The sequence below is a fragment of the Hipposideros armiger genome, unplaced genomic scaffold, assembly GCF_001890085.2.
Source record: "Hipposideros armiger isolate ML-2016 unplaced genomic scaffold, ASM189008v1 scaffold_171, whole genome shotgun sequence".
NCBI lineage: Eukaryota > Metazoa > Chordata > Mammalia > Chiroptera > Hipposideridae > Hipposideros > Hipposideros armiger.
Genome location: NW_017731521.1, coordinates 2,105,351 through 2,117,360, shown reverse-complemented (window position 1 = coordinate 2,117,360; position 12,010 = coordinate 2,105,351). Strand labels below are relative to the sequence as shown.

The window sequence follows — 12,010 nt, the reverse complement described above, 5'->3', positions numbered from 1 at the left end:
ATAAAACCCATAAACCCAGAGTATGATGGACCCCACTAATCACATACACACAAAATATTCTCTGTAATCTGTCCTAAAATACAGAACTGTATTCAATGAATGCCCCGATCTGGGCATTACAAGCCATATCTTCACACCTATGTTGCCACCTTTATTAGCCTCTGATGAAAAACTAAAACAGGAAAAATTTCTGAAATAAGGTTTTTCATTTCCAGAAATTTCATTGAATCCCACTCTCCTTTATGAGAAACTGTCACCAAAATGTTTTTTTATAAAGAAGTATCATGTAAATGGCTATATTTGTTCTACTGTTGGTATTTAAGGACCAAAAGATGTCAACTTTATTTGTAGTCCTAAAACAGAAAAATATTGCTTATCTCTTGTGATTCGCATAGGCTCAAATACCTAGAAATAACACAATAACCTACATTTTCTAGAGTAAATATAAGATAGAAAGCTTTTGTGCTGAGATATTTGATCAAATGGTCTAGCTTCTGATAAGCCATCACTTTTTTTGGGTACAGTGTTACTGTTTGTAAGATACTCTAAGGCAGCGGTTCTCAACCTGTGGGTCGCGACCCCTTTGGGGGTCGAACAACCCTTTCACAGGGGTCGCCTAAGACCATCGGAAAACATATTTTCCGTCTCCAGGCGGGTCCGCCCACATGCTGATACGCCCACATAGGAGTACCCAGCGTGATGACATCATCGCGCCAACCCCATCACATACACCCTGTACAAATACAGGTGTATGTGACGGGGTTGGCGCCATAATGTACTTATGCGGACCAGTCACACATGTGTAGAGAGCAGCTACTGTGTAGAAAGCAGCTGTCGTGTTGAAAGCAGCAGTATTGGAGGTAAAACAACACTTCATGAATTATAAATATTTCACAATATATGATTATATATTGTTTTTGTGATTAATCACTATGCTTTAATTATTTTCAATTTGTAACAATGAAAATACATTCTGCATATCAGATATTTACATTACAATTCATAACAGTAGCAAAATTACAGTTATAGAGTAGCAACGAAAATAATTTTATGGTTGGGGGTCACCACAACATGAGAAACTGTATTAAGGGGTCACGGCATTAGGAAGGTTGAGACCCACTGCTCTAAGGCAATTAAGGCAATACTAGAGATGTTTAATTATAGGTTAGAATTAAGACATTAGAAAGATTAACAGTCAAATGGATGTTTTTTGAAACAAAATGAGAAAACAGATCGCAACAAAACAGGCAATTAGACCAATATTAACCTCTAATTCTATAGGACACCTTTTATATTAAAAGGCTCAAGGTGTTAATGAATTCCTCAACATTTGTCATTTAGCATCTTCAAGTTAATTGCCCGAAGCACTTTTATCACATGGATTAAATACTATCATTTTTTATCCTTATTCTCAGAAAAATACAGCTCCTCAGCCTAATCCATGACTGATGTCACCTGGAATATGAAAGGACACAACAAAACGCTGACTGAAGAAATTACACGGACAAATTGCCCAAGGTGGCTAGACAGATGCATGTGTGTTTGTTTACAGGTGACAGGGAGGAAATTTCTTAGACCTGGCCTTGTCAAAAATCACATTTAGGAGTCACCTGGGAGATCTTGTAAATGTGCGGATTCTGAGGCAGTATGGCTGCGGGGGCGGGGGAGGCGGCTGAGAGTCCTCACTTCTAACTGGTTTCTAGGTGACACTAGTGACCACAAAGCCTCAACCCCCAGTTCTACCTTGTCCATGGGAAGGGCTCACCCTGTTTGGGGGGGCAAGGCTCAGTCAACACGCTAAAACATAATATTGCCATGACAACATTAGTTAATAATGAGGTGAGCTGCCTCTGCATGTAACACACACTCCCCTGACTTGTGACCAGGCCCACGACAATCCAGCTAAAATACCTAAATCCACAGGATTCAGGGGAGAGCAGCGAGGAAGAAAACGGAGATGGTGGGAGGGGAGCCATCTGAATACCGACAGCAGTTTTTCCTCCCAGAATATTTTCAGTCTTGTACTGAATCCAGAAACTGTTCCGACTACATGCAGATCTAAACATCGTTGGAGTACGAGGTAGAACATTGCGATATGGAGGTGATTAGAGACACGGCCAATGTGAGTGCTGGAACAAAGCATTAATTTTACCAGTCTCTCGAGCTGAACATTTGATATCTCTTGGCTTCCTTCCGTCTCTGGTTATATTTTTAGCAATTAATTCATGGTAGTGCAGACAGAACTCTAATAAATGGGGTGATGGCATTCAGAGAGCAGTTCTGAAAGTAATTCTCCTGTGGTACGTGGGGAACAACTCTACCTCCAGTTACAACCAGACATAGGAAAATAATCTGTCCTTGACCATCATATTAGCACTTTGCCTTTCAACCCAGAATATTAATCAGTCCTTAGATTATAAAAGACAGGGAATTCTGGCCCCACCATTGAGAACCTGAAATAGCAAAACACATGCTCTCTTCCCATCCTGTTCCCACTAAACCCTAAGTATGTCCTGACTTGAACGGATGGTGCTTTTCCATGAACTTGATTAACATACATCTCCCAATCTTTTTTCAATCTATATCCATAGAGATCACACAAGCCGAACTGAGAACAACAGATGTTACATGGAGCCGTATGTGCTAGCTAAAATGAGTCCTACGGGCAGCTTGCTCACATCCAGACCCAAAGGTTTTTACAGCTTTGCTTTAAAAAAAGGGGGAAAAAATGAGTGTCTATATTTAGTTAAAGAAATGTCCCTTATATCTTGGGAATCTTTCCTACTTTACTTTGCTGTCACTTATTCTGAATTCTCATCCTATTCTTTATGGTACTATAATCTCACTTCTAAAAGAAAGACTAATGAAAATATTGCGTCGTCGGGAAAGTCATGACGTATTTTTTTCTATGTTTTTCAATCCAAAAATGCGTCATGACTTTCCTGACTACCCAATAAATGGTAGTTTTTAAAAAAAATTTTTTGTTATAATTTTTGTAGTTTTCTTTTGGTATTGTGTGATGTGGTATAATATCTTTACTTAAAATAAAAATAATAAAAAGATGAAAAAAATAATAAAAAGATGAAAATTTGCTTTACTTTTTTTTCCTGTAAACTGTTCCAGAAAATGAAAACATGTGCTTCAAACTTTCTAAGTGACGACTCTTTTGGTCCAGCCGTCGTTTAAAACTGGCCATGAACCCACCCATTTATTCTGGTACCTCTGCACTTATTTCTACCCAAGGCAGAAAAATGCCATCCCTATGAGAACCCACCCCTCCCCATCTTCAAACACCGGAGGAGGATGCTCACTCTCACCTGGTGAGCTGAGCAGCAGTTCTCTCAGCCCAGGAACCTACAGAGAGTCCTCTGAGAACCTTGATAGGGGATCTATATTGATCCCCTTGAGAGGGGAATCTATATTTATTGAAGTCCCAGTGCAGCACATGCCCAATAAAATTACTATAAAATATCCCATCTCAGAGAAAGTAGAGACTCTCAAGAACCCATCTACATGTGGGGCTGGGGATTCCAGACCCTCATTTCAGAACCAAACGTCGAACTATTAACAAACACTCAGCAAAGTTTAAAGAAGAGATAAGTCACCATCAGTATTTGGAATAGACGCTTCAAACAAACTGACCAACCCCTCCTACTGCTGAGACAGCCTATCTCTCTGTGATCAAGGTTATGATTTTAACACATTTTTTTTTTCACAAGGAGAATTTTTGACAAGGTGTTAGAAAACTGTGTTACCTGTAAAATCCCTTGAGGTTTACTCTGTCCTTTATCAGGTCAGCTGCCTGAACGATAATAATGTTCCTTAATGCTCTTCCTGCACAAGAAGAATTCTCTCCATAAATCTAAATGGAAAAGCAAACAATCACTGTAAACTTAGAACAATAATGAGATAGTGTGTGAGCATACCATATGTAAAATATCATGACCAAATCCTTAAGCTTAAGACAGTTATGTAACTACAAACCTACAACTACCTATTTTATTGTACTTTTGCTATTGGTTCATTTATGCTATAAAGCTATACTAGCTATGTTCCATATGCTAAACTGCTTTAACTATAATTAGAATCTCCCTTTACACAACATTTTTAGCATAAATTATCCACTGTTTTCTAAAATACAGTGTTTCTATCAATACAGCAAATTGAAGAATATTTTTATTATATATTAACTCTGCCATATTGATAATGCATTCATGTAAAGGTCTTAGAAGATGAAAAAATAATTTCTTCCTATCTAGTGAACATTTGGCACCATGTCACAATTTGATAGCAGGCTGCTGTTTGCTCTGCTTTTAAGTTTCACTCAAAAGCAGAATTCATAGTTAATTCCAAGAATCCTGGTTTCATCTACTTCGCAATTCCATCTAGCAGATAAAAATTTCATTTAACTTCTTTTTTAAATCCTTCTAATTTGCCCATATGAGTCTCTGATTCTTGGAGGAGGAAGGGGGGTTATTCCTTAGATCCAGTGAGGTCTTCGTCCTACTTTTGTACAACCTCCTTTCTCTATAATTGGCATCTTCCTCCATAGTACAATGTTGTTTCACAAACGATGGAAGCTAAAGGAAAATGAAACATCTTCATAAGTAAAGGCTCATGAAAATTAATATATGTATATTGGAGGTATGTGCTTACATCTGTTTACTTGTTTCTTAGTGAAGTCTCTGCACCTACAAAATTTTGCCCCTACAAAATACGTATCTTTTCTCAAAGGAAACAAATTGATAATATATTGATTACGGCTTGACAGGGAACAATTCAAACCCATCTTTATACTTCTTTCATTTTCCCGTTATCACTTCCTAAACACAACCTGATGAGAAAGTGAGAAGGGCAGAAAATGACTTATTTTTAACATGTAAAACTTAAAAAAAAAAAAAAAAACTTGGACAAGTCAGGTGATAGAAACTATCAGGCTGTCGGAAAAGTCATTTCATATTTTTTTCTATATTTGTCGTTGCAAAAATGCGTCATGACTTTTCCAACGACCCAATATTACGGTAAAAGAGGTACAAGTCAACCGACGCTGGGCTAGTCTGGGTATGGTACCAATGTTCAGTTACTCAGTCATTCAGAAAAACATTGAATGAGCAGCTAGCAGGCCTCATTCTAGATGCTATAGGTACAATAATGGAACAAGGCCAAAAAGGCCTTTGCCCTCACACAGCTCACGGTCTCCTGTTATTTTTAAAAAGCCAACTCTTTGTCGAATGAGTCTTTAACACAACGCCATAAAGGCATCCTCATATTTTCTTACCAATCAGCATACAGGAATATTTTACTATTAAATAACTAAAAATAATCCCCTGTCCAGTTTTCAGTGAGTGTAAAATACCCACAATTTTTAAAATAGTGTTTCTATCAATATAGCAAATTGAAAATGTTTATATTATAAATTCACTCCACTGTATGGATAATACATTTATGTAAAGGACTTGGAAGATGGGAAGATGTTTTCTTCCTATTTAGTGAGCATCTTGAACCATGACACAATTATGGGGACATCTCAAACACCTTTGGCTGTGTTATTCCAGGTAAAGGAGATGCCATGATTAGGAAAGGGGATAGCTATAACTAGAGAATTCTACATCAGGATTTGTGAATCATTGTTTCGGAAATTACAGTTAAGAGAGAAAAGAATCATACCTGGGAAGAAGTATGTTCAAGGTATGGGTTGGAGATTCTTCTCGATAGAGTCTATTTTAAAAGAAAAAGGGAAAAAATTAGATCCACATAGCAATCTTTGTATCATAAGGGCACAATACATGCAACAGTGGCAGGCCCTGTAGGTGTCCATGCCAAAAAATGAGCTCAAATCTCAAGTCATAGGCCAGAGAGGATTAACGTCCTTATTTATACTCTTTCAGTGTATCTGGTCAACATTCATTCCAGAGGGAGAGGATACGCTATTTGAATGGCTCCCAATCCAGGGAGCACAACTTCAAAAAGTGCAATAGAAAGCCTGGGATGTTTTTGTACTTGTCACTTTATTCTTAATGTGATTTTGGTGCCATTTCTCTTTTCATTTCCACTTTCACCATCTCTACGCGCTTGGAACTGCTGCTTCAGCTTCTCAATGGATTTCCCTGCCCTCTGGTCAAGCCCACTCAGGCCATCCTGCAAGCCTCAATGAAACAAATGTCTCTAAATCATCCTCTGGACTCACGCTGGGTCTCTTATTGCTTATACACTTCAGTCCAACCCCTACCTGAGTCTGCCCTTCTGGGCCCACCACAGTCTGCTACCAACAGGTTTCTAGCATTCTCTTTCTGCCTCCCTACCTGGCTTCTTTGATTTATCAAGCTGTGCTTATCAGAAGAACGGTCCACTCGTACCCTGCCTCTGCCCACACCATGCCCCACATTAGAAAGCCCTCCATCTTCCCTGATACGTCCCTGAACCCCACCAGACCCTGAAGTCCAGGTCTGTGCAGTCATCTCCTGGCTGAAGCTTCTCCGACCCATCCCAGTTCACTAGAGTTTGTCCATCTTTGGAGCTCTTCCTTTTTTCGACTATTCATGTAGTAGCTCCTGGGTGCTCTGCATTGCTGCCTGTCTTACTGCGAGCGCATCTGCCCCAACTAATCCATAAGCTTCTGCAGGGAATGCTGGCAGCATATGCGGCTTTGCCTTCATAGCATCTAGCATACAACCTTGCCCCAAAATGTTTATTTTTCTATTTACTTATTTGTAGATATTTATATCTCTATATCAACTCAGTAAGATAGGAGCTAATTTCTCCTACCTAACAGCCCAGTAAGCAGCACCATCACCCACGTATGCTTACGCACCACAGAAAATTATCATTTCCCATTGTAGTATAGAAAAAAAGAACAGAGGAACTAACATTTACTGAGCTTCCAACCCATGTTTTAAAAGCTCTTTACATCTCTAGTCCAAGGCTTGCTGTCGTTTTAGATCCTATAGTTTTTAGTCTGCCGCCATCTCTTAGAATTTGCTAAATTTATGAAACATACCCTGCCAATCATCGCTGTTCAGCATCTGAGCCTTCCATTAAAATGTAATCTGAGACAGAATTCCGATTCTGCTTCTTCCCCGCTCCACATGCCTCCCACACTACTTATCTCCTAATTAAACCAAAATAAATGTATAGACTTTTTATCCAAAAACGCCAGTTGATACACTCTGCTAAAGATTTGCAATGACTTCAAAGGAAATGGAATTTATAAGGTAGACAGGCCACTTAAAATTCCCATGTATTAAAATAAAACATTCATCTACCCCTTCTAGTCTAGTCTATACATACTCCCAATTGGTTCTTCCTAGGCCTTCTGTCATCGGAACCTAGGTAATATATTCACTAATTGAAGTACTAAACAATTTAAAATTTGTGTATGCACCAGATTTATAATTTGAAGATAAATCGTCATGAAAAGAGATTCCCCCCACACCCCCCAAACAGACAGACTTTTAAAAATCAATATGGCAGGCTAGAACTGACAATCTTTATGACTCATCTAATGGACCCAATCAGCTCAGAAAAGCAAACACTTCACATGATCTAGTTTAAAAGAAAGCATTTCGGTAGAAACAAGTTCTAAAGAACTAGGCAGGGGCACTTTCACAAAAGAAAGCAAACCACTTCCTTTCTCTCTGCTGCCAACCTGAATCTGGCTGTCTCAACAGTCCTCTTACACTCACACAATTCCACTTCACAGAAACTTCCCCTGTGGATGGCTTGTTTCAAAAGATTGGTAAGGTGAGTAAATAAAGAATGGGATTCTTCTATGCTGACTAGATAACAGTGTTAGATAAGCTATTAGCCCACAGGGAATCGACAAGAGCAACATAACAAGAACTGCCTTTTACAGGACACAATGCCTACATCTGTTGTAAGAAGCTTCTATGCAGCCCTACCTTAACTGGACCCAGGGGAGCTTTGTTTCACTAACACTCTAGGACAGCAGCTCTCAAACTCAGCTGAGCTTGGGGAAGGCACAGAGCCCTCTGTAGAAGTGCATAAGGGACTTGTTTGCTAAACTTAAAATAACAACCACAAAGCTGTAGTTTTTTGGAGACCACTCTATGTTAGCTGTTGCAAAAATAGCAAGTGTCAAAGACTTAAAGAAAAAAGAACATGAAGGAATAGTCCATCCCTTACCTCAATTTTAATAGATGTTGGGAAAGGACTGTTGCATAATTTTATTAAGGGAATATACACCATGGACCAATTTATGGGAATCTGAGAATGACTGCTCTAAGTCACCTCACAAATTACTCTCCCCAAATTTACCTGAAGGGCTATCACAAGAGCACCCTTGAAAATGCACCCTTCTCCATTTCAATATCCTTTCCCTAATATACAGTTATCCAGCTGTTTTCATTCCATCTTTAAATCCTTTGGTTTTATTTCTCCTCTCAGCATTCCAGAGCTTCATCTAATCATTCCTGTGGCAACTACCTTCCATTCATTTCACATTTATGAAGCATCTACCGAGCTCCTGGCCAAGCACTGTGAGAGCTTCCAGAAACATACATATGAACACACCATTTCTAATTTAGAAATCTATTTACCAGAAGACATAGGATCTAAAGAACATTTTAAACCCATGAATTCTCTTTCTTGATTTCCTATCAATTCATTCTATAATTGGTTGGCTGGTCCAGTTGATGCAGGATGTCCTCTTTTAAATGGCTCTTGCCATCATACCTCATAAATGCAATGCCCAGACGAGATGATGATTCCTTTTTCCCCCTTTATTTCCAATTTCCTAGAATTACTTAAACTAGATACAGTGATTCTCTCATGATGTATATCTCATGATATATATATATATATATATATATATATATATGCCATAGTAAAAAAACTGGTAACAACACAAATATAATTAGATTTTAATTCCAATTTATTTTTCCTTTCCATTTTAATAAACCATGGAAAATGATTCCCTAAGTGATTCCAGGCAAACCTCATATTTTAAACATGTATTTAGGAAATTGCAACCTTTTAATATTCACAAATGAACTTCCAGAAAAAAGAATGGTATAACTCAAAAGGACAATTGGTTAGCAATCATATACTATCTTCATTTTTTTTTAAGTTAGGTGTCCACTAAAGTTAAACTACAATAGTGTATAAGGCTGGGTCTGAACCAAGCATGGAACTCATTCCAGAGTCACTGAAAGTATCTTGCTAAACTACATGATAGACTTAAGACATAATTTTCATCAGCTCTTAAAGGACATGCCTTAATACTCTCCTTGGATTGAGTTAAAGTATGGGGGCTGTCAAGGGAGAGAGAAATGAAAGGAGGAAGTCTGAATCACTTCAATCACCACAGAAGTATGACCTGTTCTATTACAAACAGGAATCAGCAAGAACCACCAAATTTATTGACAACTCGAGAATTCAGTTCATGATACAACTTTCTGTCACCTTCAGCCATTGTCCTTTTCCCATTCTGGGTAATCAAGTAGAATATGAAGATGTTAAAGTGAAATAAGTATACTTAGATTTCTTACAGTTCTGGAAGCCAAGAAGCCTCACAAGCCAACCGGAGGGCAGATGGGTTAAGAGATTATCTACTAAAATAATAAAAGCTGTGACCTAGTAGGCTGTCCAGTAGAGTTCTAAGACTGCACGTCCTTTATAAGTCCCAGGGTACACTTACATCTCAATCAAAGCTTCATCAAGATTAAAAGTACAGAATCCCAGCCAGTGTGTTGGCTTGAGAATTACACGGTCATCACAAGTTAGGCATAATGCGAACCAGAGATGTGAGCCAATGACTGAAACGGAAGGCCAGGGCAGCTCACTGTGACTTCCTTTCTGCAAGCATTGGTCACTTGAGGCCCACACCACTTCCTCAGGGCCCCAACAGTCAGTCACAGCTACAAAGGCAACTTGTAATACGAACTTCTCAACATAGCCTGGCCACACTAAAGTCCATAATGCGCTTGAAATTACATTTGCCTATGGCTCTATGATATGTTAAGGAAAGGGAAGATGGCAGAAATGCTTCCTGAGCACTTATTTTTGTCTTCAGCACTTTTCCATATTAGTAATGTTTTTACAGAAGAGAGGCCTGTGGGTCAGAGAAATTAAGAAATTCACTTAAGGTCCTAGAGTTGGAAAGTTACAGAGCCAGGACTGAAACAACAGTGGCTGATTCCACAGCCACCACTCCACTGTAACATGCTGCTAAATAATAAATGAGTTTCTAGTGTGTGCTAGAGATTATACTAAGTATTTTACATACAACCTATCATTTAATCCTTGAAAACCTGAGGTAGGTGCTACCATTAATCCCTTTTTGCAGATGATAAAACCAGACTTAAAGAGGTTAAGAAAATCACCTGAGTTTACAACCTAAGCCTGTCTTTAGTTACCACCCTCCATACATGTATCTTATAACAAAGAATGTGATGATTTAAGAGGCACGTGACAAACGAGTGCCATTAACTGTAGGAAGTCACAAATATTGGGTTGTTGGAAAAGTCATGATGCATTTTTGCAACGAAAAACATAGAAAAAATACATCATGGCTTTTCCGACAACCCAACAGTATCTGCTAGATCCAGCAGTTCTTAACCCTGGATGTAAATAAGAGCCATTTGGAAAACTAATGAAAAAAAACACAAAAAAACAGGTGTTCAGGTCTCACCCCAGACCCACAGAATTAGACAGCCTAGGAGTGGAGCCTGGGTGGTTTTTGCCAAGCTCCCCAGGGAGTTGTCATGTGCACCCAGATTTGAGAAAAACTGTAAAAATCAGTGGTTGAAATTGGCAATTTGAACCTTTCATCATCCACTCAGCTGTAAGGCTTGGAGCACACCTCAAACATCGCCTCCCTCAGGCTCCTGGCTGAGGAATAAGTCCTTTGACCAATAGCTCTGGGCTCTGCGGCTGAGCTTCTAAGCCTGGCTGGTGCAGAACAAAGAGCCAGTGTTTCGGTAAATCCCACCTTGCACCTGTTCATGTGGTATGTGTTTTCTATTTACCCGAGCCCAGACATAGCCCTAAGCTAAGGGACCTTCACGTCTGCAGAGGGGCACAGCACCTACATACCTTCTGAAACGGCATACCCTTTTAATGGGATCCACAGTGTTAAACTTAAGTTTTACTTCTCGTTATTAAAGGACTCTCTTCTAGTATAAACACGCTTGCCCCACTTAAAAGCTAAAGTAGAAAATCAAAGAGGGTTCTAGGAATACTTACAAATATTTCACAATCTTGCCTGCCTAGGGACATAAATCAGCCAGAACCAGCAGCTTCTGGGAAATACATACACAACAGGTACAACAGAAACAAACCCCAAAGCGTCATCAACTTGATTTTATTCAATCCTTGGGAAAATTTCTTTCTTCCACTGTGTTTACAAACAAAATAGTTTTGCCTAACAGGGTGGGCTTCCTTAGATAATGCAATCACAGAAAAGCCTTTACGTTTTAGGAATCAAGTCACTAAAGATTTGGAACAACAGGCAAATTAACAAGCTTACTTATCTCCCCTTTTCACTGAATTCCTGACTTGAATTAATATCAACCCACCAGTAACACCCAGACTCCAAGAGGAGCCCTTTCCACAGCAGCCAACATGAAGAAACTCCCACTGGCTAAATCTGAGACAACTTGAGCAAAATAATTAAAGTATTACACTATAACTCATAGAATATATATCTATGAGTATATACAGATATAAATAATTGAATAAACAAACTCTGTGGGGCATCTCTTCCTTAAAGAATAATTCTAGGGCCGGCCAAGTGGCGCATTGGTTAAGAGTTGGTTTGGGACGCCAGCTCTGAGCAGCAGGACCCTGGTTCGGATCCCACATGGGGGCCAGTGACACTGCGCCCTCTACAGCTAAGATGGTGAATAACAGCTCAACCTGGAGCTAGGCTGCCGTGAGTGGCCAGCAATGGCATAGGCTGTAGTGAAGCTACTGTGAGTGGCCGGCAGCCAGCGTGAGCAACCGGCAGCCAGCGTGAGCTGCCATGAGCCACCGTGAGCATCCATCCAATGGC

General features: G+C 39.4%; 1 protein-coding gene across 2 annotated transcripts in view; it reads right to left on the bottom strand.

Moving 5' to 3' along the window:
• RAPGEF5 (Rap guanine nucleotide exchange factor 5) overlaps window positions 1-12,010 on the bottom strand; it is a 216,990-nt gene that overhangs the window by 170,226 nt on the left and 34,754 nt on the right. For both annotated transcript variants that reach the window (XM_019652001.1, XM_019652002.1), the window contains exons 2-3: window positions 5,668-5,718; window positions 3,756-3,862 (exon numbers count right to left, since the gene is read on the bottom strand). In XM_019652001.1, the coding sequence (XP_019507546.1) occupies window positions 3,756-3,862; window positions 5,668-5,718 (158 nt within the window). The remainder of the gene's footprint in view (window positions 1-3,755; window positions 3,863-5,667; window positions 5,719-12,010) is intronic.